Source organism: Cheilinus undulatus, linkage group 9 (genome assembly GCF_018320785.1).
Source record: "Cheilinus undulatus linkage group 9, ASM1832078v1, whole genome shotgun sequence".
In the NCBI taxonomy this organism is placed as follows: Eukaryota; Metazoa; Chordata; class Actinopteri; order Labriformes; family Labridae; genus Cheilinus; species Cheilinus undulatus.
In genome coordinates, this window is record NC_054873.1 from 45302929 (window position 1) to 45328775 (window position 25847).

Genomic DNA, 25847 nt, shown 5'->3' on the forward strand with positions numbered 1-25847 from the left:
AAGTGGGCATGCAGTAATTTCACATGTATTTTTTCACGTTTCATCTATGATTACAAGTAAAATTTAGTATTTTTCTCAAGGTTTTTGCCATCTATCTCCTGCTTATTGAGAAATTTACAAGATAACAAGGAAAGTATTTGAGAAATGACCAAACTTTTTTGGAAAAAATGAAGTAAAATACGATCTATGCATGGAAATCCTTCAGCAATGATGTGTTTTTCTAACATGTTTGTTTTGTCCCATCCCTTTGTTCAATAGGTTTTTCTATATAAATCCTGTGTGTGTTCTTATGTCTTTATCGTGTAATGGTAGCCAAGAATACTGATTAACCAGTGACTACTGAATAATCAAAATTGTTGGAATAAACAAAGATTTTGTTTCTAAAAATTGGGTTGTGATTTCTCTTCAGGAGCTGTTGGTGGGTTCCACCAACCAGTTGAGAACCAGTGATGCAGAAGACACAGGTTGGTATGTTTTATATATCCTTAAAAAAATAGTTTACATTTTCTGATGAAACTATCAGGAGTTAATGAAATAAGGGGATTTGCAACATTTTGAAATGCTCTAATTTTTGCTATGGCTTCACTGACCCAAGTTGTTAAAAATGGACACTCATCAAGCTGAAAAGTATCTGTATCCACAATCCAAAAACACAAACTGTAGAAACATGACTGTAGAATTACTTGTAGCATTTTAAAAACTCACAAAAGTGGGTTATTTTTCCAGGAACCTATACTGGAGAGCTGTAACCAGCAGCTGTCCTACCTTTGATTACACATCCACATCCACACATGCAAAGAGAGCCGAGACGAGCGCAGCGCCAGTCCATTTCACTGGGAGCAGACTCTTTCTCTGCTGGCCCTATCTGTCTCTTCCAGCAGTGGTGATTGAGGAGTGTCTGTACCTCCCTCTCCTGCCGTCACTCACAGCTAATACCTCTGGGCAGGTTTGAGCTCCGCTCTGTCACTCAAACACACACACTCTTCCACACACACTCTGTGCTGTCCGTCATACAACTATGAATCAGTGTCTTGTTTTTTGTGTCTGTACTCCTCCCTGTTTTCTCCTTTTGAGTTTACTTTTCATCCTTGTGACGTGATGTGTTTGGGTACGAGTCATCTGCTCCGTATTTAGTACAGAGTCTCAGGTTGTTTTCACAGTTACAGTTCATTTGCTCCTGTCAGAATCATGAACTAATTACATGTTACAGTGTTATGTTGCGTATTCACCTCAGGTTGGGCCTATGTTCACACAGAGAAGTGTACAAAAATGCGTGATTCTTGAGGAAAGTTAAGACTTGTTGACACCGCCCTGGCTGTGGCTGCTTCAGAGACATTTTCTCCTTTCAAAAATGGATGACAACTACACTGCCACAGGTGTATAAAATCAAAACCTAGCCATGCAGTCTCCATTTACAAACATTTGTAATCCTAAATGGGTCATTCTGAAGAGCTCAGTGATTTCAGGCGTGGAACTGTGATGGATGCCATCTTACCAATAAGACAGTTCATGTAATTTCCCCCATGCTGGATATTCCACAGTCAAAGTGATATTATTAGAAAGTGGAAGCGTTTAGGAACAACAGTAACAAAGCCGAACACCATGTAAAATCACAAAACGGGGTCAATGACTGTGAAGGTCGTCAACACTGCTGATTCCATAGCTGAAGAGTTCTAAACTCCACTGGCATTAAAGTCAGCACAAAGTATGCAGCAGGAGCTTCATGAATGGGTTTCCATGACTGAGCAGCTGCATGCAAGCCTCACATCACCAGGTCCAATGCCACGCATCGGAGTGTTGTAAAGTACACCAACACTGGACTGTGGAGCAGTGGAAACAGGTTCTGTGGAGTGATGAAACACACTTTGTGGTGATTGCGCTTTTTTCTGGTTTATTTTGGGGATTTCCTTGAAAACTGTTTCCTGTGTGGAGTGTTTGTGATCTTCTTTACAGAGATTGGGCGTTTCTCCTGCACTGGCTCCCCTGGCACCTATGCACCTGCACCTAATCACGGCAATCACCACTCACTCTTAAGCTCTGCTCAGAGGTCTCTCCGGCGCCAGAGTATTCCCGCAACTACGTGGTATCTTGGCCTCTCTCTAGCGATCTAAAGTTGACTCTCGAGTAATTTTGATATTTATTGTGTGTTCTTGTGACCTGTGTCTAATCCTGCTCTGCCTTCACCTCTTCCAGTGCCTCCACATGCCGCCAGTGCCCAGCCCAATCTCTGCCATGCTGCCACACTCTCTCACCAGATTCACTCACAGCCTCCTCCGCCAACTCTCACGTCTGCAGCCCTCACGCCTCCCTGGATTCCTCTCGCACCCCTTGGACCTTGGATTCCCCCTCCCTTACTCCTGTGTTCCCCCAAATAAAACCTTTTTGACTGCTTCTTCTGTCTCCGGCTCTGCTCCTGGGTTCACACTAAGACGACTGATTACATCTAATCATCACACACCTCTCTGTTTGATAGTGAGATGCTTGAGTCTGGGTTCGGTGGATGCCGGGAGAATGTTACCTGCCTTGCTATATTGTGCCAACTGTGAAGTTTAATGGAGGAGGGATAATGGTATGGGGCTGTTTTTCAGGTTCAGGCCTTGGCCCCTTATCTCCAGTGAGCACCATTCTTAATGTCTAAACTGAAGCGCCTTGCAAAAATATTCAAGTCCTTAATAAATGAGCAACTTAAATCTCTCTTTTTTTTGAATATTCAGTTTTAAGTTCCAACCAGTCTGGGTTTAGACAAAAGCACAGCACTGTCGCTGCTGCTACTCTTGTTTTGAATTACTTTACATCAGCCTTGGATATTAGGAAACACTGTGCAACTCTTTTTTATTGATGTTGACACAGTTTATCATGCAAAGCTTTTAAGCAAGCTAGAAAAATGGATTTGATAAATGGTAAATGGACTTGAGCTTGTATATCACTTTTGTAGTCATCTGACTACTCAAATGTAACCACAGGTCTCACTTACCCATTGACACCTTTTCACTCTGTTCACTCCACATCCACACATGGCAGAGGCTGCTATGGAGAACTGGCCATCATCATCAGACAATCCCATTCAAATGCATTCATGCCCATTTACACGCCGCTGGTGAAGGAGTGGGAGCAAACTGGGCTAAGTGTCTCACTCAAGGACACATTAAACATGTGACTGCAGGAGATTTGAATTGAACACACAACCTTTTGGTTGTGAGACTCTACCACAGCTGATAAAGATGCATATGCTGGTTAGAGAGCTATCTCATAGGCTGACAGCAGCATGTAGCACTGGGAAATACAAAATCAGAATTTGTTACACTTTCAGTGTTCCTCAAGGATCTGTCATTGGTGTCATGTTGTTTTTACTCTTTACATAAATGATGCTATGTCAGTGGGTTACAACTGTAAAACTCATCTTTATGCTGATGACACAATTTTGTATTGCAGTGCTGATGATGTAAAGTCTGCTGTGTGTTCTCTACAGAGCTGCTTTTATGATTTAGACGTTACTTGGACCAAACAAAGGTTATTTCAAAATGCAGAGAAAACAAAATGTATACTCTTTTCTAGAGCAACTATTTTGAGAGTGTCACCATCACAACTAAAGGTGGCACCAACATAGGAAGAGTGACAGCAGATAGATATCTTAGCATTTGGATTCATGAGAAGATAACATTAAAAAAGAACATGTTTTAACTTGGAAAAAAAAATTGAACAAGAAATTGACTTTTCTTAAGGAAAAAATAATGCTTTCCTCTACATTGCAGAAAAAACCCTGGTTGAGGCAACTTTTTATTGGTGCAGGATTACAGTGACATTCTGTATAGGCATACTTCAGCTGCAACTTTAAAATCCCTTGATTCAGTTTTCCACTGCTTGTAACATTCAGCACTGCACTACACTGTCGGATTTGTGGCAACAGTTTGAAGAAGGCCCTTTTCTATTCCAGCATGGCCTTGCACAAAGCAAGGACTTTCAAGACATAGTCGTGCCCTGACCTCAACCCCATCGAGGACCTCTTGGATGAACTGGAAAGGAGATGGCGAGCTAGGCCTTCTCTTCTATCATGAGTGCCTGACCGCACAGAAACACTCCAGAAATCTTGTGGAAAGCCTTCTAAAAAGAGTGGAGGCTGTTACAGCTGTAAAAGAGGGCAAATTCCATATTAAAGCACATGCATTTGAATGCATTGTCATTACAGTCCCTGTTGGTGCAATGGACTGAATACTTTTGTCCATATATAGTGTAGGTCCAATGCTATAGATGTGAGTAACAGTCCATCTTGCATGTCAGTTTGGTGAAAACGCCTCGAGTTACAGAAGGTGAACTAGCACTTGAAAATGCTCTGTTTTTTGCTAAGGTGGCTTTTCTCCCTTTTCACTTTATTTCCATTCCTCCATTCCCCAGGGAGCCATTGAAAAGTCTCTGAAAATGGAATCAAATGTCTTGGTAAAAGAGAAATAGTGAGGGAATGGTAACAGGGAAAAAAGTACCCCCATACACTAAAACATATTTTGTCGTGTGTTCCATTCAGGTTATTGTTGGCCAGCAATCTGGTATTTCAGCCTCTTTTATCAAGGACTTATTGATTCCTGAAAGGCCTGGCAGTGTTGGTTATTAAGTTCCATCATTACTTCTACAACAGTTGAGTTTCTTTCAAGAGCATAGAAAATATTGTTTCAAAATGAAAAATACTTACAGTTGACCCTGGTAACCCTCCATGTTTTATCAAGGCCGGGCTGTTTTCCAAGCTCAATCTTAAAGGGTGCAGCGTTGGGTGGGAGGTCTTTGTCCCATCCTCCAACTATGGCCACATTCATGTCATGGGCATCTTCGCACACTCGTGCTACCGATGGAACCACATAGGGAGCGTTGTCATTGAAGTCCTCCAGGTAAATAATCAACGTGCCGGTGCCTGTGGCTGGAGGGAAGCCTGGAAACACATTTGGAAAGGAATAAGACAAACGTATTAATTGAGCCACTATGCAGATTTCAGTGCTGTCATTGTGTTGTGGAGAATGGGAACCAAAACGATCCGGGCAGATGTGAAAAGAGCAATAAAGCAACGAGGCTGCAGAACAACATGGTGTGATGATTATTCAGAGTTAATTCTGCTTTAAATGATTCCCATTCTCTGATGTCAGAATGGCTCAAAATGACAGCGAGAACAAAGCAAGAGCCACGGCTTTTATATGAAAATAGTAGCAAACTCAACAGGATGCATCAGTCCTTTCTCCTCAGCTGACCTGATTTAACCCACAGTAAGCAGAGCCTGTGTCACTTTCATGTTGGATGAGCATGAATCAGAGCGGCTCATGTTTTCTAGAAGAGCATTCTGACAGGGAACATGCTGCCTTGTTTGTATGAGATTACACCTTATTGAAGAGAGATGAGCTAAATAACAGCATGACTCTTCTCTATTACTTCTCTCTGTTTTACTGCGATTACTGGAAAAAAAGAAAATTCCCATTGCATTCACAACAGCTCCAGAGGTCAGTCAGCAATTAACACCTAAAGACAAGATCTGTAATTGGAAAATGGCTTTCCTGCACCTCTTCAAGGTACAAAAATATATATTTACAGGCAATTTAGGGCAGAGAGACAAGGAGTCAAGAGACATGCAATAAATGCCTTGTGGTGCTGGAATTACAATGTGAGTTTTTAAGAGTAGTGTTCAAGAAAGATGTCAGCTCTGAGCAGGAAACCTAGGTGCAATGACATTCAGCGAAAACACACACAGAGTTCCTTTAAGGTCAGGTTTGTTGAAAGCCTCAAATTGATCCTTAGAAAGGAGTTTTTAAAATCAGAAATGACTAAATTAAAGCTTTAAGATCAGTGAAAACATAACGATAAGTAACAGATCATCCACTCTAAACTTTTTGTACAATTCATAATAATCTAGGCTGTTAACACGTGAGAATTTAACATCTTAATTATTTATCAATGCAATTGAACATGTGGAAATAAACACGGAGCCTTGATTATCCATCATAAACAATAAATAACAAACCAGAATGAAGACCTGTATGTATGTAATTTACTAAGGAAGTATTAAAATTGTGATCATGAAGCCCCATATTTTAAGTTTTAAGTTGTTTAAGGTCATGCCACAGCATCTCAATTGGATTTAAGTCCAGAATTTAACTTGGCCACTCCAAAGGTGGACTTATTGGCGTGTTTCTACAACCATTTTTCTGCTGCATAATCCAAGTGTGCTTGAGCTTGAGGTCATGGACTGCTGGTCGGACATTCTCCTGGATATTCTGGTAGACAGCAGAATTTTCACCTGACACGCCAGACGGATGTGTGTAAACCTTCCATAGACGGCATTTGGGAAAGGGCAGAGGCTTTCAAAAAAACTCGGAGGGTGATTGGATGAACGTTCTGTCTGTCACATCTTTATGGGCCAATCAGAACAACAAAAAAACACATCGATGTTGTAGCCCAAAACTGTGGTGCGCCGCTACAGAGGTGTAAACTTCATATAGAACTGCATAACGTGAACCATGGCGACTGCAGACATGTCAGTACAAGACTTTTGCCGTTCTGAAAAGAAACAACTCACTGCTGTTTTTGTTCTTCTTTTAGTGAAGAAATGTCATCAAGTTCTTATAAAACTTATGCTGTAGCCAAAGGTGTGCACGGGGGGGAGGGTCGGCCGCCCTTGTGGCCCAACTGTTGAAAAACATGTGCTAAAGTGCCCTCTTGGGAGGCAAAACGCATGATAAAGTGCCCTCCAGTTGGCAAAATACGCTAAACTGCCCTCTTGGATGGAAAAAACACACTAAACTCCAGAAGACCATTAGGACCAAGAAATACTATGAAACATTACTGTTGCAATGACTTTTATGTTGGCCCTTTTTTGATCTATATATTGAGCCAGAACTATATCTCACAGAACCAGTTTGGATTATCTGGTGCTAATATGGTGTTAAAATGCACTAGAATACAGGAAATGGCATCTACTTAAATGAAAATGTTCTGGGGGGAAGACCCCCAGACCCCCTAGGGATTTATTTATTTATTTATTTATATGTGCTCTTCACATTTCAACGTTGAATCTACACAGTTCTTGTGGATGCTGATCCTAACTAGAAACTAACTTGAGTAGTTTGTCTAGTTAGTCTGTTTTAGGCTATATAATGTGCCATTTGTATACCATATAAACATGTCTAAAGTGCCCTCAAAAACATGCGAAACTTAGTGCCCTCTATTCAGTGGCGAGAACGAGCTGTATGTGTCCTTCTTTTGTTTTCGACCCTGCCCTTGAAAAAGTCTGTGCACGCCACTGGCTGTAGCAGCATCCACGCTAATGTCTTCCGCCATTATTGCACCAGCCTCTTCTCCCTGCTTGCATACGTCATGACTCCGCCACACCTGAAAGTACTGCCCCTCATCGCTGATTGGTCCTGTCACTTTCCGGGCCCAAACGGTTTAGACAGGAGCTTTGCAGGATGGATTTGCCAATAAGAAACACGGAAATAGGCGAATCCATCTGTTTTGCAAGGTTAGCAGAATTCATGGTTCAATCAAATACTGCAAGTGGTCCAGGTCCTGAAGCAGCAAAGCAGCCGTCACACTACCACCACCGTGTTTGACTTGAATGACGTTCTTTTGATGAAATGCTCAGTTAGGTTTACTCCAGATGTAATGGGACGCACCCCTTCAAAAAAGTTCAACTTTTGTGTTATCAGAATATTTTCTGAGGAGTCTCGGGGATCATAAGGATGTTTTTAGACAAATGTGAGACATGCCTTCGTGGTTTTTTTGTCAGCAGTGGTTTTGGCCTTTGAACTCTCCCATGATGCCATTTTTGTCCAGTCTCTTTCTCATTGTTGAATCATGAACTCTGACCTTAGCTGAGTCAAGTGAGGCCCACAGGTCTTTAGATATTGTTCTGAGTTGTTCTGTGACCTTCTGGATGAGTCATTGATGTTCTCTTGGAGTCACTTTGGTAGGCTGGCCACTCCTAGGGAGGTTCACCACTGTTCCTAGTTTTCTTCATTTGTGGATAATGGCTCTCTGCATGGTTCAGTGGAGTCCAAAAGCCTTAGAAATGGCTGTGTAACCCTTTTCAGACTGATAGATGTCATTGACTTTGTTTCTTTGTTTGTCTTCACTTCAGGTGTCTGTGAATTTTTACTTTTGGATTCTCTGTGATATGTTGTGGTTTTGTTTTTTTCTTGTTTTTTTTTTTTTTAACTTCAGTTGGATTTTTTTGTTTGCCTTTTGTTTTTTGTTCTCACATTTGACTCCTCTGAAGTAAAGCTTTTGCTTTGCCTTTTTGAACTTCTGTTTGAATAATTCTGTTTTTTTTTTTACCTGCACTTTGGTCCTCATTTTTAAATCCTTTTCATTTGTGACAGAAATTAAAAGCCCTTTAAGTACACTTAGATCCTGGTTAGATCTGCAAGAGTGAGTGTGCAAGAAGGAGACTAGTGAGAGAGGCCACCAAAACACCATTGACTTTGACTGACACCATTGGCATACAACTGTTGGCTGGGTTCTTCACCAGTCAAAGATTCATGGGAGAGTGGCAAAAAGGAAGTCACTGTTGGAGAAAACTCAGATTAAATCTGGACTAGAGTTCACCTAAAGGCATGTGGGAGACTCCATGGTCAAGTGGAAGAAAGTTCTTTGTTCTGATGAGATGAAAATGGAGCTTTTTCAGCCATCAGACAAGACACCAAACTGACATCACCACAAACACACCATCCCCACTGTGAGGCACATTGCTGGCAGCATCATGCTGTAGGGATGCTTGTTGGAAGGCTGCCCTGGAAGGCTAGGGAGTAAAATGAATGCGACAAAATATCGGAAGAGATTTATTTCCAGCAAGACAATGACCCAAAGCAAACAGACAATGCCACATAGAAATGATATAAAGATAACAAGGTGGATGTTCTGGAGTGGCAGAGTCAAACACCAAGACCTCAGTCCAATACATGATTTGTGGCTGGACTTGCAAAGGGCTGTTCATGCCCAATCCTCATGTATAACCTGACTGAGCTTGCACAGTTTTGCAAACAAGAATGGAGTAAAATTTCAGTGTCCAGAAATGAAAGTCTACTTGAGATTTATCCACAAAGACTCAGTCCTGAGACTGCAGCCAAAGGTGCATTTACATAACTGAATGAAGTGACTGGGATGTTTATAGCCTACAAGTTGTGTTGAGAGCTCAAGTACAGTGGACAGCTTGGGTTTGACTTTGACCTCAGCCCCTCATCACGGTTTCTAATTCTATCCTCTCACCTCTCTTCAATGAAAGCAGCAAAGCCAGAAAAATCTCATCTAAAAACAAGAAAACTAAAGACTAGAGTGACTGAACTATCTCAGGGTTGAGACATGGTTGCATAATTTTCAGACATGAAAAGAGAAAAGGTTTGTCATTTACATAAGACCTTCAAGTTCAGCACTCCTCTGCACCTTTGCTGCACAAGGTTTCTGAAAGCACCTGTGCTTTTTAAGTCAGAAGAAAAAACTATAAACGACAGCTTCAGTTTTGAGGCTTAAATTTCTTATTTTTGCTGAGCACAGGCTTGTAATATATTTATGTGGAGTTTAAATGGTTTAGTCTAGATTGAAGTGAGGCTGTCAGATAGAGTCACAAAAGTATATAAAGCAGCTGATTGTTGTTACACGCTGACTCCAGAACATGTAATCCCTACTTTTTAAAATAAGGCAATCTAACAGTTAAATAGCAGCACTAAACGACCCATTTCAGAATGAAAGGTGGCATTAACCTCAAGTAAACGATATAAATGAAAAACTGTTGTGTTTTTACAAGTTTGTAGAGCAGATCTCCAGGGTGCATACAGCCCACGCACCACTTAAGCCATGCTCATTTGTCTCCAACATTGTAGTTAAGTTCATAAGGTTTAGGCCTGTAAACTCTGAGAAACAGGAATATCTCCCTTATTCAAGATGCATGAAGAAAACTTACATGAGGAGAAAGCAAATTGATGCATAGCCATGATTTGATGCCTACAGCTTTTAGTAGGAGGTCAGCTGGATATCTGAGTAAACACTGCTGTATGAAACATTATAGTTACACATCAGACTAAAGGTCTGTTGTGTTTTTTACACTAGATTAAAATCAAGAAACTAAGGCATGTACCATAAGGCAATATAAGGCCTCGTTTATTTGACTATGTTTTGTTTCGTTTTCCTTTTCCGTTTCCAAAAAGTTCCATGTTCAGACGGCAACATTTTACAAAACGATCTCCGTTCACACGAGACTGTGGGAAACACCAAAAATGATGTAGTATACATGCCAGGCCAGTAGATGGCGGTGTGATTTTTGCGCCACAAAATACGTCTCAGCTGATCTAAGTGATGGTGAAGTAAATCAACATTTTGCTGGAGAAGTACAGTTAAATTAAAAAGAGTGAGGAGCACGAACAGTACACTGGTGTCGGCCATCTTTGCTTTGGGCTTCCCATCCTTGTAAGTAAGCCTACTCATGCATGGATATTTACTGTAGCCGCAGTCCATTTTCAGAAAGTGTCAGTTTCCCTGTTTACACAGAGACAGAGACAGGGGCGTTTTGTTCTGTTTTCGGGCACCAAAACACTGTTGCCGTGTAAACGTACAGCCAAAACGTTACAAAACTTTTGCATTTTCACTCGAAAAACGTTGTCATGTAAACGGGGCATAAGACAGGAAGCCCATTGTTTTGCCTTGTCAGAAATCAATATAAAGGGGTAAAATATGTTCCCTTTAAAGCTGGAGCCTTGAACACTTCTCATTTATTTTTTTATCACTTAACAAACCTAAATACTGATCTATTTTCACTTTACAGCGTCTTTAAAGGGCAAGTCTGCTGTTTTTGTAGCATACAGTGAATTTATATCAATTCATGTATGTGACTTTTGTCTGATTTAATTGTAGTGTGAGATTTTTCCTACAACGCAGTGTTTTTTTTTTTTTTTAAGATTCATTTTTGGGCCTTTTCGTCCCTATATTAGATAGAGGAGGACAGTAGATAGATTCAGAAATAGGGAAAAGAGTGGGGAGAGACATGCAGCGAAAAGTGCCACAGGCCGGATTTGAACCCGAGCTGCCTGCGTACATGGTGCGCGCCTTAACCACTCGACTACCAACATGCCCCCCTACAACACAGTTTGGAAGTTGAGAATTTGCATTATGTTAATTTAGGAACGATATAAAGCTAACAGTGAGAACAATGGAAGACAAACTGATGGTGTTTTTGGAATGCATTTTGGTCACCTCTGCCGACCACACTGGACAAACAATTGTCCACAACCTGATTTCATTTTACATTATCAGAGAAATAAGTTCATATTAACAATGAATTTGGAAAAAAGTGATACTTGGTTGACGAGACAAGAAGATATATTGCCAGACAAAATATCACCATACTGCGCTGTATCGATTTTTTCTCCCACCCCTAGTTGATTGTAGTGTTCAATCACGCTTTTGAAAGTATATTTGATATGCACGTAAGAATGCTTTTTTAATGTGGACCCCAGGAAGGCAGATACAGCTGCATTTTATTTAGAGACATTTTCACTGCAACATACACTATATTGCCAAAAGTACACATATGAACTCAAGTGACATCTCATTCTTAATCCATAGGGTTTAGTATTACATCTGTCCACCCATTGCAGCTTGAACAGCTTCAACTCTTCTGGAAAGGCTTTCCACGAGGTTTAGGAATGTGTTTATGGGAATTTTTGACCATTCTTCCAGAAGTGCATTTGTGAGGTCACACACTGATGTTGGACGAGAAGGCCTGACTCTCAGTCTCCACTCTAATTCATCCCAAAGGTTCTGTCAGGTTGAGGTCAGGACTCTGTGCAGGCCAGTCAAGTTCATCCACACCAAACTCTCTCATCCATGTCTTTATGGACCTTGCTTTGTGCACTGGTGCACAGTCATTTTGAAACAGGAAGGGGCCATCCCCAAACTGTTCCCACAAAGTTGGGAGCATGGAATTGTCCAAAATCTCTTGGTATGCTGAAGCATTCAGAGTTCCTTTCACTGGAACTAAGGGGCGAAGCTCAGCTCCTGAAAAACAACCCCACACCATAATCCCTCCTCCACCAAACTTTACACTTGGCACAATGCAGTCAGACAAGTACTGTTCTCCTGACAACCCCCAAACCCAGACTCGTCCATCAGATTTCCCGATGGAGAAGTGCGATTCATAACTCCAGAGAATGCGTCTCCTCTGCTCTAGAGTCCAGTGGCGGTGGGCTTTGCACCACTGCATCTGAAGCTTTGCATTGCACTTGGTGATGTATGGTTTGGATGCAGCTGCTCGGCTCAATCCATGATCCCATTCCATGAAGCTCTCTATGCACTGTTCTTGAGCTAATCTGAAGGCCACATGAAGCTTGGAGGTCTGTAGCGATTGACTCTGCAGGAAGTTGGCAACCTCTACGCACTATGCACCTCAGCATCCACTGACCCTGCTCCGTCATTTTACGTGGCCTACCACTTCATAGCTGAGTTGCTGTCGTTCTGAGTCGCTTCCACTTTGTTATAATACCACTGACAGTAGAATGTGGAATATTTAGGAGTAAGGAAATTTCACGACTGGACTTGTTGCACAGGTGGCATCCTATCACAGTACCATGCTGGAATTCACTAAGCACCTAAGAGTGACCCATTCTTTCACAAATGTTTGTAGAAACAGTCTGCATGCCTAGGTGCTTGATTTTATACACCTGTGGCCTAAAAATGATTGGAAGACCTGATTTCAATTATTTGGATGGGTGAGTGAATACTTTTGGCAATATAGTGTATCTCTATGTACCCTTGATGGTGTGATTCCTCTCTCTGTACATTCACTCAGACTGCTTTTCTTGAGAAATATCCAAGGCTTCTTAAATGAAAACTGAAAATAAATCAGAATGAAAGTGCCCCATCTCCATGTGTGGGCTTTTTTTTTATTACAGGGGCAACGTAAAATGTTGCCCTGGCAGCTAAATCCCTTTGGCAAGGCAACACAGGCAAGTATCCAAGTGCTAAATATTTACTATTTGTGTAAAAGCATGAACGTGCTCTGTGTCAAGTGTGGAAACCTTAAAGGCATGTGTAGGTGTGGATTCTCAGAGATAATGGCAGGAATCCAACCTTATATACACCCTTACAAACACCTACCCACAAAAACACACACACACACACACACACAAGTGGCTACTCTTCCTCTCTGCATTACCACCAACCCACATGCACTGGGTCAATTATAAAAGCTGAAAAGCTTTTACTTTAGCGGAACAAAAGAAGCACTGATAAGAGTGAGTAAACGCACTCTCATCAGATCTTTAACCTCCTCTTAAAACACCGGTTGGCTGAAGCAAAAAAAAAAAAGATATTCAGTTACAACACAAGACAGGAGAGAAATGAATGATGGTGTGCATAAAGAAAGCGTGCTAAATTCACCTGAAACTAAAGATTTTCTGCTTTGTATCAGCCTGCAGAGAATCAGATTTAACCACTGAGGGTTTTACAGATAATCACAGAGATCTGCTCGCGTGCCAAGCCCCAAACTTTAATTTAATTCTCAGCAGAGTGAGATTGAAAGATAGGGAGAAATTGTATGTTTTGGTTGCAAACTTGGCATATTTTCTGTGTCATTTTATGTAGAATGAATGTTATCTCTGTATGCACTCAAGGAATCAAACAAAACAGCAAACAGCTCTTGTATACTGCAGATAAGTAGCACTGTGACAGTATCACCCAAGAGAGAGAAATTACTCCAGTAAAGATGGACTGAAAGTGTGTTAAAAAGCAAATCAGAGAGAGCAGCCCTTCAGGCAAGACCCTAGATAATCTATTATCTCTGGAGAGGTGGGTCCAAGAGAGTGCGGATAGGGCTCAGATCACCCGTCAGCGGATGGATGCAAATTTGCAGTGGGAGAGCCGATCTCTGTGCTTGGCTAGCTTTAAATGAAGCTGTTTGTCTTCCTAAATGAATACTCCCCGCGCCTAATCACTCTATTTCTCTGCTCCTCTCTTCTCCCACACCTCCTTATCACCATTGCATCATGGTCCTGTCATCATCAGCTCGCCTCAGCATCAATGGAGCTTGTCTGCTGGCCTTTACTTCACACCGGTCTGTCACAAACGCTTCTGATTAAACATGCTGCAAGTTTCTACAGGAGACAGGCAATTTATAGATCATTCTGGCTACAGCGTGGCAGCCGATCTCTGCATGTGTAGGCACTAAAAAGAGCATAGACAGGCAGTATTACAAAGGGAGGCAATGGAGGGAATTCTATGATGATAATCATCCAGAGGAGGAAATCAGTGAAAGTCAGTGGTCTCAGTGTTTTTCCTGATAGATGTCAAACTTTTGCCTTTAGGAAGCAGAAAGTCACAACAAATCGAAAGTTTTCAATCTCTGTTTTTAGCCTTTAAAATTGATATTTGTGACAGAACACTTAATGACCAGTAAGTGAAAGAAAAGGAGTGTATTAATATTTGAATTTGTCCTGGTTTTGTGGAAAAAGGCTGAGAGACGTGGCAGTATTTATAGGCCAGTGCTAACCACTATAAGTTCTTTGTTCAAGTTCGAGTACACCTGTTGGCAACAAAAAGTGATTTCTATGTAGCAAAATGCCACCAAAAAGGCCATGTTTGAGCTGTTTATGACCATGCTAAGTCTTGAAAGTGCGAAAATAAAACATTCTTACTTCTTAAGCTACTTTAATGTCCTACTGTTGACACTTTTTAACAGTTTGGCTTTTTAAATGTAGATTAAACAACAACCAAGGATGGAGGGAAAGGAAACTGGCACTCAAATGGTAGCTAGCTATAACAGCTAACATTAAAGAACAGTTACATTTACACTACTTACACATTAATGAATGCTTTAATCCTGTAACCTAAACAACTTACATGGTTGTAGATCTGTTGATTTAAAACAGTCATTTTTATTGCTATTAATCATGCAAAATTGTCAGCACAGGGCTGTTAAACTTTTGAAGGGTGCTGTGCTTCCTCTACTTTTCCTCCTATGTGCAGTGATGTTCAGGTTTGTGTGAAGTCATTTCAAATACTTTAAATGATGTTGTTAGCGAACCACCTGCTGAATAATGTCCACACTACTTTTGTTTCATCCTCGTCTTTGTCCACTATTGTCTTACACTTGGAAACAAAGTGTTAAAACAGGGAAGGTTTTAGCAGGGAATATTTAGGCTATTGTTATCATTTCAGTAAGGACCACTCTCGTCATACATCTGACCATTTTATTTAAAAATGGGTAAACAATTTTACTTGGCTGAGAAGGCTCTGCTCAAAAGATGCTCCCTAGGTTAGTCAAGCAGCATGCTAAAAATCCCAAATGAATGGCTACAGTAATGACAATGCATATAAACTACACTGAAATTAGTTCAAAAGCAATTACTACAGCTAGTAGCATGAATCTGAATATGAGAGTGCAACAAGCTTTGCGCTATGAAGGAGGAGGCTGGGGTGGAGGAGGTAAAGCTTTGCCAGCAGCAACAGCAGTGTGATGCATCAGCATCAATGCAAGCAGGGATTAGTGTGAAGCAGTCATATTTAAATACACTGCTGTGTTGAGAGAAAGAGCTGTGATTGGCCGTAGGAGCTGGTAGGTGATAATTTGGACCAGCTGGCTGTCATCTGATCATGGCTGGGTGTATGACTTCCGTGTCCTGCATGAGCTCTGAGCATCATTTACTGTGGTTGTGTGGTTGCCAGGACAGTGTGGGTTGTGCTCCAGTCTTTCTGCCCATGTGGGAGTTTAGCTTTGCATGTATTCTTTGGTGCATGTCTGTAATGTACTGAAAGGCATGTACCCAACTGGTATATTAAGAATAAACGTAAAGTGATGTGCATTAACTTTAGGCATGTAGGGCACTGGGGATTCATCAGATAGCTCTTTTGTCTGACGCTTTTCACACCTTATAATGCGCCCAAAACCTTGCAAAGGAGATGGATACGCCTGTTTCTGTGTTTTTTACTGGCAAATCCATCTTGCCAAGCTCCCATCTGAACCATCTGGGCCCAGTTAGAAAGTGACAGGAACAATCAGCAACGAGGGGCAGTGCTTTTGGGCACAGTGGAGTTGTGACATTAGCAAGCAGCAACAAGAGATTGGTGCAATTGGTGCGGAAGACATTAGTGTGGATGCTGCTAAAGTGCCAGTTTTATCAGAACTTGACGACATTTCTTCGTTAAAAAAAGAACAAAGAACAGCAGTGAGCTGTTTTCTTTTCAAAAATGACAAAAGTCGTGTACTGACATGTTTATAGTCACAATGGTTCACGTTATGCAGTTCTCTTTGGAGTTTACTCATCGGTAGCGGCGTACCTCAGTAGAGGCAACAACATCATGTTTTTTGTTGCTCTGACTGGCCCATAAAGATGTGACTGACAGAACGTTCATCCAATCACCCTCCGAGTTTTTTTTTTACAAAGACTCTGCCCTTTCCCAAACACTGGAAGGTTTTCCAGATGAATGTGTGAAACAAATCCATCTGGTGCGTCAGGTTAATACTCAGAGACCACCAGCACTTTCCAGGCCCTTGGGACATCCACAACACGACCAGGGGCTTGTGGCAATCCTAACACTTGCTTGGACAGTGCAGTACTTCAGCCTCAATCTATGTCCTGAACATACTTTAAAGTTCTGCACAGTACTGTATTTTTACACCCCTAATGGCAAAACTGACACCAGGTGCATTGAATCTGTGCACAGAGGAAAATGTAGTTAAAACAAAGTGCAGATGGTGTGTCCTGACCACCAATCATCAGCTTAAGTTAATCTGATGTTATTACAGATTATTGATGGTAATATTATATTAAGTCTGACCTCATAATTGAGATTATCATAACCTCCTCAAGTGTTTCCATTTTTGTAGTTTACATCCTACACATCAGGTAGAGTGAAACTGCCAGTATACTGCCTCCTGAACATTTGTTGTGTCTGTTGGTAGCTACAGAGTAACTATAAGACCTGCTGGCTTCTATGCTCTCTCTGCAACTTTTCCCTGCTGTTTTTTATAAAGCATCTGGATGTGAAGTCAGAAAAGTGTCAATATATGTCAGTGGCTATGTGCAGGGCAAAAAAAACCTAAGACAGTGGCAGATAATGTCGATGACTATGCAAAGCTGCAGCTGTAGCTCCACATCTTCTCCATGTCTTTTATATCTGTGGGTGGGCCTGCGAATATGCTGCAAATTTTTCTTCATAAAACCCGTTGCCGATTGTAATATTTAGATGAAATATCAATGTTTTAAAGATGATGTCACAGCATCCGACTAAACCACATCACTATACTTATGCTGTGGATGCAGCTAAGTTTAAAGATCCTCACCTCGGATCTCTCCATCTGTTACCGCCTCCTGCTCCGTCTCCCTCCCCAACCACCGCCCCTGACACCTCCACCTGCCCCCGGCTGCCAGTTACACAGTCCTGTTTCTTCTCCAGGTTGCCTCCAGATGAGAGGAGCCGGCAGACTGATTGACTCCTGGAGCAGTCGGGTCTAATCCACAGCTGCTAGCTACAAACGCAGCTTTCTTTCACTCCCTCCTTATATCACTCTATCTATCCCCCCAAACGCTCTTTTGCTCCCTACACTGTAGCTTTAGGCTAATGCTCGCTCCTGTCTGAATGTCGGCTTCTGTTGTTATCGCCCTGTTTTTTCCTTCTGTTGTCTGACTCCCTCTCCACTGTAGAATAGACAGGGTTGTGACCAGCAGCAGTGTGAAAAGTACAAATTTTCACCTCAGCATGGTGAGGTGAGAATAAAATCCAGGACCTGTTTGGGCTCGGTCTTTTCTCTCGGGTAAATTGTGTCGTAACAGTAAAGTGTTATGAGAGGAGGTGAGGGCAGAGAACACGTATATGGAGAGGGAATAAATGCAGTCCGTTCCATTTTCTCTTTTTTGAAAAGAGTTGTACATTTGATCAGTTTTCTGACTGTGAAATAAGTTCAGTAAGTGCTTTGACCACCAGAGAAATGTCAGGATTAGAAAAGGTCCACTTGTAGAGTCCGTCACCAAGGACAAAGCTGAAACAAGGCTATTGTGGTCTGGCTACATTTCTTTTTCTCATTAGAATAACCATTAAATACCAGGGCAGCTCAAGAATAAACAAGCAGCAGATGATGCCCTTGGCTAAAATATTCAGCGTTCTTATTACTATGATTATTTTCCTCTGCACATAAGAGCAGAGGAGGAAGGAAATGAAATAACAACACGCAAGGAGGAGAGGACGCCAGGAGCACAGCTCGTGTATGAGGAATGGCTCATTGGAAAATGTCACAATACATCACACAGCAGCTAAACAGTCAGGAAGACTAATTCACAGGTGGGATACAGTCAGATAATAGAGGTGAATGAGGAAAGATAGATGGAGGAAAATCTTAAATGAAAAAGGGAGGAGTAGAGAGCGGGAATGCTGAAGAAGAGTTCATAGATGCTTATGATTAAAGAAGGTATAATGCCACAAAGTTTGACAAAATATCTGCCTAGAACTTTCTCTGTTTGTCTGCTAAGCAGGGAAAACCTTAGGGTAGTGTCCACAAAGCAGCCTTGCTTTATCTGCAGGCTAAACCTGTGCAAATGTCAGAAAGTTACAGGGTCCAAGCCACAGGGCATGTGCAAATTGACACAAACTCTTCTGCAAAGCAGAGTAAATTGAACACATTTTAAATCAGGTAAAATATTTAGCTAAAAATAATCCCAATTACAAAAAAGTTGGGACTCTATGTAGAATGTAAATAAAAACAGAATGCAATGATCTGAAAATCTCATAACCAGATAATTTATTCACAATAGAACATAAAAAACATGTTTGATTTTAAAACTGAGACATTTTACCATTTCATGAAAAATATAAGCTCATTTTGAATTTTATGGTAGAAGAAGGCAATAAAAGGCCTGAAGAGTAAGAGGTACAAATGCAAGACAGCTAGAGGAGCATTTTGGAGCTACTAAGATTGACTTAACCGTACTTTCTGGCGTGGTAGAGTCGTGACATAAGCAAGCAGCGAGAAGAGAGGCTGGTGCAATTATGGCGAAAGACATTAGCACGGATGCTGCTAAAGCGCCAGTTTTATCAGAACTTGACGACATTTCTTCGTTAAAGAAGAACAAAGAACAGCAGTGAGTTGTTTTCTTTTCAGAATGGCAAAACTCGTGTATTGACATGTCTACAGTCACCATGGTTTGCGTTATGCAGTTCCATATGGAGTTTACTCCTCGGTAGCGGCTACGTAACATGTTTTGTTGCTCTAATTGGTCCGTAAAGATGTCACAGACAGAACATTCATCCAATTACCCTCTGAGTATTTTTTTTCAAAGGCTCTGCCCTTTCCCAAATGCTGTCTGTGAGAGGTTTTCCAGATGGTTATGTGAAACAAATCCATCCATCTGGCGTGCACATCTGGAAAGGCACCATCAGTATTATTTCATATTTGACAGTACAAGATCAAACTTGGAGCAGCACGCCTTGACACTAGCCACCTTTAATGAATCAGCTCATGAAAACAGTTGACAGATGTAGTGATGGGTTGTTCCTGAACGAGCTGGTTCAAAGAGCCGACTCTTTTATGTGAATAATAAGAGCAGGATCCTGTTAGAGTGCTCTTTTTATATTTCTATAACTATTATTATCATTATCATTTGTATATTGATTGTGTGTGTCTGTGTGTTATTTGATTGATTAGTGGGGAGGATCTTTTATCCTATACCAGGCACACCATGCATTAAGAACTCATGTTTGATGGCATAGCGTCAAGGTTTTTGTCAGCTGTGTCATACATCCCAGCCAGTGAGCAGATTTCATCTGACCCACAAGGTGTTTTGGGGGGACTGTAGATTTTGAAAAGTTACATGACATTTTCATCAATTTAAAAAAAACTGAGCATAGTTGGAGAAAAATACCTGCCCAAATATCAATCATATGTTATAAAATTGCTCAAACTGGCAGGACAAAGGGGGCCAAACTGGTACCTGAGTGAAGAGCTGTTTGGGAGCCAAAAGAGCTGGCTTTTTGCTGAGTCGAGCCAAATGAGCCAGATCATTAAAAAGAGCTAAAATTCCCATCACTAGACAAATGTGCTTTTTCTTTATCTATGGTGTACATAGTGTCTGTAAATTCTTAATGTTTCCTGCAGAGTGAAACAGCTCTATCATTGCTCAGTGCACACATGCTAAGTTGCCTGGCACATGGAGTTCTTTTGGTTGTCTGCACATAATTAGTTCAATAACTGCTATTTTTTAGTGGACAGGGTGCAAAACAGGGCAAATAGCAGATGTGCACAAATCCTGGTAGTATTGGTGTGCTCCATTTGTAAAGTATGAAGTCTGTAAAGAAGTAAAATCTGTACTTGTGAGTTTTCTCATTCATCTGTAACTGATTTCTGAGTGCGCTATAGGGATGCTGGATAATGAGAAAAATCATAATCACGATTATTACTGAGATCACAATTAGCAAACATGAATACTTAAACATCTTACCAAATCTATATCACATGCATTTACCAGACTTAAACACTCTTAACACTTGATAAATTAAATAAATGACTGAAAAAATGCAAAATGCTTTAGAACAAAAAAAAAACACTGGCAAAACCTGTGGACAAAATAAGCGTAGCAGCATGTGGCACAGCAGTTTTTTATTCATTATTATTATTATCTTGATTTTTTTTAGGTTCATTTTTGGGCATTTTGTGCCTTTATTTGATAGAGGACAGTGGATAGAGTCAGAGACAGGGCGGAGAGCGGGGAGAGACATGCGGTAAAGGGCCTCAGGCCGGATTGGAGCCCGGGCCGTCCGCGTACATGGGGTGTGCGCCTTATCCATTCTGCCACCTGCGCCCCTATTATCTTGATTTTGATTGAAACTGAGACTCCATTAATTGCCCAGGACTCGTACGCTCCAGTTAAAACTGTCACATGACTCCCTTTAACTGGAGTATGGGCTTACTGCTGTTAAAATACTGCCTTCAAATGAAAGTTGTAAAATCCTGGAATCGTTTCATGAAGTCGTGTTCTGAAAAGACATGACTCTTGACAACTAAAACTCTGACGACAAAAAAATTGTTTTCCTTAAAGCTTTCCAAATCAAAATGCTAAAATTACGCTTCTTCTTTTCTGTTTGAATGCTGCATGGAGGAACAAAAACAAGATGATCTACTGTGCACTCCGAATGGAACAAAACAGCTCACCACCAGGGTGTTTTTGTCACGGACATGTAGTGCCATTAAGGCCTATTTCTAAAATCATGACAGGCAATGGCAATATAAAAAAATATTCCCCACTCAGCAAAACGTCTACAGTATGTGCTTCCTCAGCCTCTCCATCAGCATCTGCTCACTGAGAGGCAGCAATCACATATGTGAGAATTTAATTCTGACAGCATCGCTGATCTAAGATACAACTATGAGTGATTAAAACTAAATATATTTAAATGAAACAATTAAAGCTGTTGAAACAGATTTGCTTTGTAGAGTTCTGCTCTTTTAAAAGTGTTAAACTTTCATCAAAATGAAGAGAAAGGTTGCTTTGAGAAGTTCTGATGAAGTTCATCTCATTTTTAAAACAAAAGCAATAAAACGACTTGCAGTCGGTGAAACAATCAAAGCCATCAAAGATCTAGGTGTGTATCTGAAAGGACACAGAGACTTTGCTGTTAAGCTTTTAATCTTGTTAAGATCTGATCTTGTTTCAGTATTGATGAAAGTCTATAATTTAACTTTTAGAAGAGCCTGTGTGTCTTTTAATACAAAGGGAGTAAAATCCTTATGAACCTGGGGACTATTCAAAGACAAGAAAACAAAATAGATTAATAGAAACAGAACAATAAAGGACAACTGGTGCAGAGAATGTGAAGTGTTTAAAAAGATGTTTCTTAGAATAAAAGACACATTCCTGATACTAAAGATTCAATTGCTAGAGCAGGCATCCTCATGCAGAGGCTATAGACCTCAGTGCTCCTCAATCCTGGTGCTGTTTCCCTGTCTTTTTTCAGCTCTTCCATCATCATCATCATCATTACCAGATTTTCTTCAGTAGATCAGAACTGATGCTTCTGATCACTGATCAAAAAACTGGCCTGAAGTTAAAACTCTGCTGTCTGTAGCTGTGTAAAGGACTTTGTGTGGTTTAATTTAGTAGGCTGGGGGTGTCCAAACTTTTATCACTGAGGGCCACAAACAGAGAAAACAAGGATGACTGGGCAACACTCATATACCTCATATTTAGTGTTTTCAAGTTAGTAAAACCAATAAGTTGTAGTTTAAAATCTGCCTTGCCATCAAATATGCTTCTGTAAAAAACATTAAAGTTACTGGTAATGGATATCAAGGCAAATAACCAATCACTGTTGAGGATTTTTGGGTGTCTAATCAGATTTCTGTGGAGTTTGTCTACCACTGGTCAGAATGAGAATCAGAGAGAAGAGACGCTGACGTCTCATCTTCACATTCAGACAAGCAAAAAAGAGCAAACTGCATCAAGATGATCGACTTTATAAGTTGATGATTAGTGGACCTCAGATGGAGCAAATAAGCACAATTTGTGCTGGTGTTTGCTGCCATAATTCCTTTATCCTGTCTTTACTCATCAGGGCATTATGAACCCAGACACTGCTATACTGTTGTTACAATGTTTACAATTTACCATGTCATTTAGCAGACCCTTTTATCCAAAGTAACTTACAACTGGTACTGGTGTGCCCAGTGATAAGGACCATGCCCCAGGGCCCACACTGGACACTCGTGCTCTGAGGAGGATTTGAACCTCCAACTTTCCACACCACAATCAGCAATGTAAACCACTAAGCTATCCAGCCATTCCAGTCTTCTTATTTAAGGTGGCTTTCACACTAGGGGCCTAGTCCCGGATCCGAGTACACTTGAGCCCAAAGTTCGGTTCATTTTGGTCAGTGGGAGTGCAAATGAACCGTGCACACTGGGCCCATTTGGGTAGGTGGTCTCGTGCACGATTTTAGTGTACTCTGGCACAGTTTGAATGAGATGTGAATGAAATTGTGCCCTGATACAGGACAGAGAAGTGCATCAGCTATATGACGTTATTGTACGGCAGTTTGTCCACATTTTTCCTTAATAAAAGGTGGAAATCATCAGAATCAAGTCAACCAGTGTGAAAGTACCTTTAGTCATTCTTAAAAGCACATCAGTGAATTATTCTTGTCAAAATAGTTGTTTAAAGGTGCCAGTTTAGCTACATTGGTAGAACATATGCCCATACACAGAGGCTGGAGTCCCGACACACTGGTCACAGGATTGATCCCCGATCCTGGCACCTGATGATATAGTGAGATCTGCTTTTGTTTGTCTGTGCATTGTGTTTTATTCTGAAATGTACAGGATGCTTTGTGCATTCTTGTTCCTGTTTTGGTCAATCTGCTCTTGCATTTGGTATCAGATTGTGCAGGAAACAGACCAGGTGTGCATCTTTAGCTGAACAGGGGCACCTGTGGCATTTAGTGAGACAGATCAGAGTGCGTGCTGTGGGACTGAAGGAAAGGAAGTGATCACGAGTGCGATTTGTGTGTGGATCGCTGTGTAGGCTGAGTATGTTTTTGAGGGTATGTGGACTGACCAACTGCTAAAAACAACAGCATAAAAACAACAAAAAAAAAATGAATATAAATATTAGAATCCCACATAGATAATGAATATCAGCAGCTAAAGACACTACTGGGGCATCCCTAGTAACAACTACACCCCTTGATTTCCTGTTGTTCTTGCATTCTATTGAAAAGCAGCACCTTTTGTGGTCTGTGCACTCACTGTAAAGCTCCAGGAAACAGAATATTCTCTCATTTTACATTTCCAGTTTCTGTCTATCCCTCCTGCCACTGCAGAAGTCCCAGACCTTGTTAAAACTCCCTTCAGATAACCCACTTCATTCTGTCCCATCACTCATCAGACTCCTCTGGGCTTCTGCAAACACTATCGCATGACACGCTGCTAATCTGATTGGCTGATCAGAACTGTAAATGAAACCAGCCAGAGCCAATTACAATAGGCACAAGTCATTAAGAGAGATGACCTGAGGGAGAGACGTGGTGCTGGGGACAGGTGCATTGCTGCTAGTCTGGCAAATTACTTCTAGAATAGAGTTTGGGTTATCACTCGCTGGCTATTATACCAAGTGATGGGAGGAGGAGGTTACTGATACAGCTTTAAGAAAGCTCATACTGCCTGCTTTTTCTGTGCTAATTAAACACTTAAACTGCATTTCTTCAGAGATTATTTGTTTTCGTCCACACAAGAAGCTGTTCTGCTGCAGGATCTTCACCACGATAAGGTGTCGCATGAAAAAGAAAAGAAAAAGTTTGCTTATCCGAGCAAGACGACTTTAATTGGTAAGTTGTGAAACTCAAAGTTAACAGAGCAAAAAAGCTAAATCAGGGCGCCCACTGGGCTCATTGAAATGGAAAAATGCTCATTTAAAACATTTCCCTGGTTATATTTAAATGTTAGTGTACTTAATTTTCTTTCTGTTTTGGGGAAACCAATAGACCCAGATTACATATTCATTTATAAAGACTTAAGGGCCAATGGAGGCCCTCGCATATACAGGAAGATTCTGCCTTTGAGGTTCTTACATGCATCTAAATGGGCAGAGGGGGGCGGCTGCATCTCAAAATGAATGGAAGTCTATGACAGCAGAAGTCTATCCACAACTAGTACATCCTTAAGTCCCATAAAAAGTATTCACCCCCTTGGATGTTTTACATGATTTATTATGGGGCTTTGTTGCCTTTATTGGAGAGATATGACAGTGGATAGAGCTGGAAACAGGGTGAGAGAGGATGGGAATGACATGCAATGAGAGAACCACAGGCCAGACTTGAACCCGGCTGCCCACATATGTGGGGTGCGACCTAACTATAGAGTTAATATTGCTGCAAAACTACAAACGCATACAAAGATCTGTGTGGTGTTTTCTACTTATTCATGATTTTATTTTGATATGACTTCCGTGTTTAGTTTCGAGTAACTTGACATGCTTTCTCTCGAGGTGACACCATCCCCCCGTGGCACTGAGGAGAAGATCACACCTGCAGCGAGTTTGGCTCATTAGGACTCCTACTAGAGGCTGCAGTTGGCACTCCTCAGTGTCAGAGTCTCGTTGATCACTCCTTTGGTAACTCCTACTTCTCTTCACACGAGTAACTTTGCAGATTCTCCAGTGATTTTTTTGATGTTTGACTATTTACTAACGTGTCCTCCTCTCGTTCTTTTCCAGTGCCTCACTCCAGCTCACCTGCGATTTGTATTTAGCACTCTCTTTCCCTCACGAAGATTCTCACTACCTGGACCTCTGGATTTCCCCTGTACCTGCACAATAAAATTGTTAAAACTTCTTCCGCCTCTGCATCTGGGTTCCACACCACATCTCACGTCACAATCTGTATACAAACCCACATATGCGCGCACATATCTTCAAATATGTACAGATCTGCAAATGCGTGCAAAGATTTGCAAATTTGTGCACGCATTTGCGGATTTGTGCATGAATTTGTGGATTTGTGCACACATTTCTGCGTACTTAATCCAGATTTGTTGACATGGAAATGAAATGAAAATCAGGCCATGTCACAGCCAAGACATGCATCTCCCTGGCCCTGTCTGGAATTGGCTGGAAGCATCTCAGATCAACAAGGTCCTGATGCCACTGCTCAAAGTAACCAGTCACAGACTAGAAGTGGATGGACTTATCACATGGCTGACAAAGAAAACAGATGCTTGATGATCACAAAGAAAATGGCCTTGTGGGAACAGATCACCGGAGTTAAGGAGCTGAGTGTTGAATATCAGGTAAAAAAAACAAATAGATGATACAAACACCACTGACTAACTCACTAAAATGGGATGTTCCATG

General features: G+C 41.2%; 1 protein-coding gene across 1 annotated transcript in view; it reads right to left on the reverse strand.

Annotated features, from left to right (window-relative positions):
• The window catches only part of cdh13 (cadherin 13, H-cadherin (heart)), a 784391-nt gene that overhangs the window by 43180 nt on the left and 715364 nt on the right, over window positions 1-25847 (reverse strand). The window contains exon 13 of the mRNA XM_041795315.1: window positions 4685-4918. Coding sequence (XP_041651249.1) covers window positions 4685-4918 — 234 coding nt within the window. The remainder of the gene's footprint in view (window positions 1-4684; window positions 4919-25847) is intronic.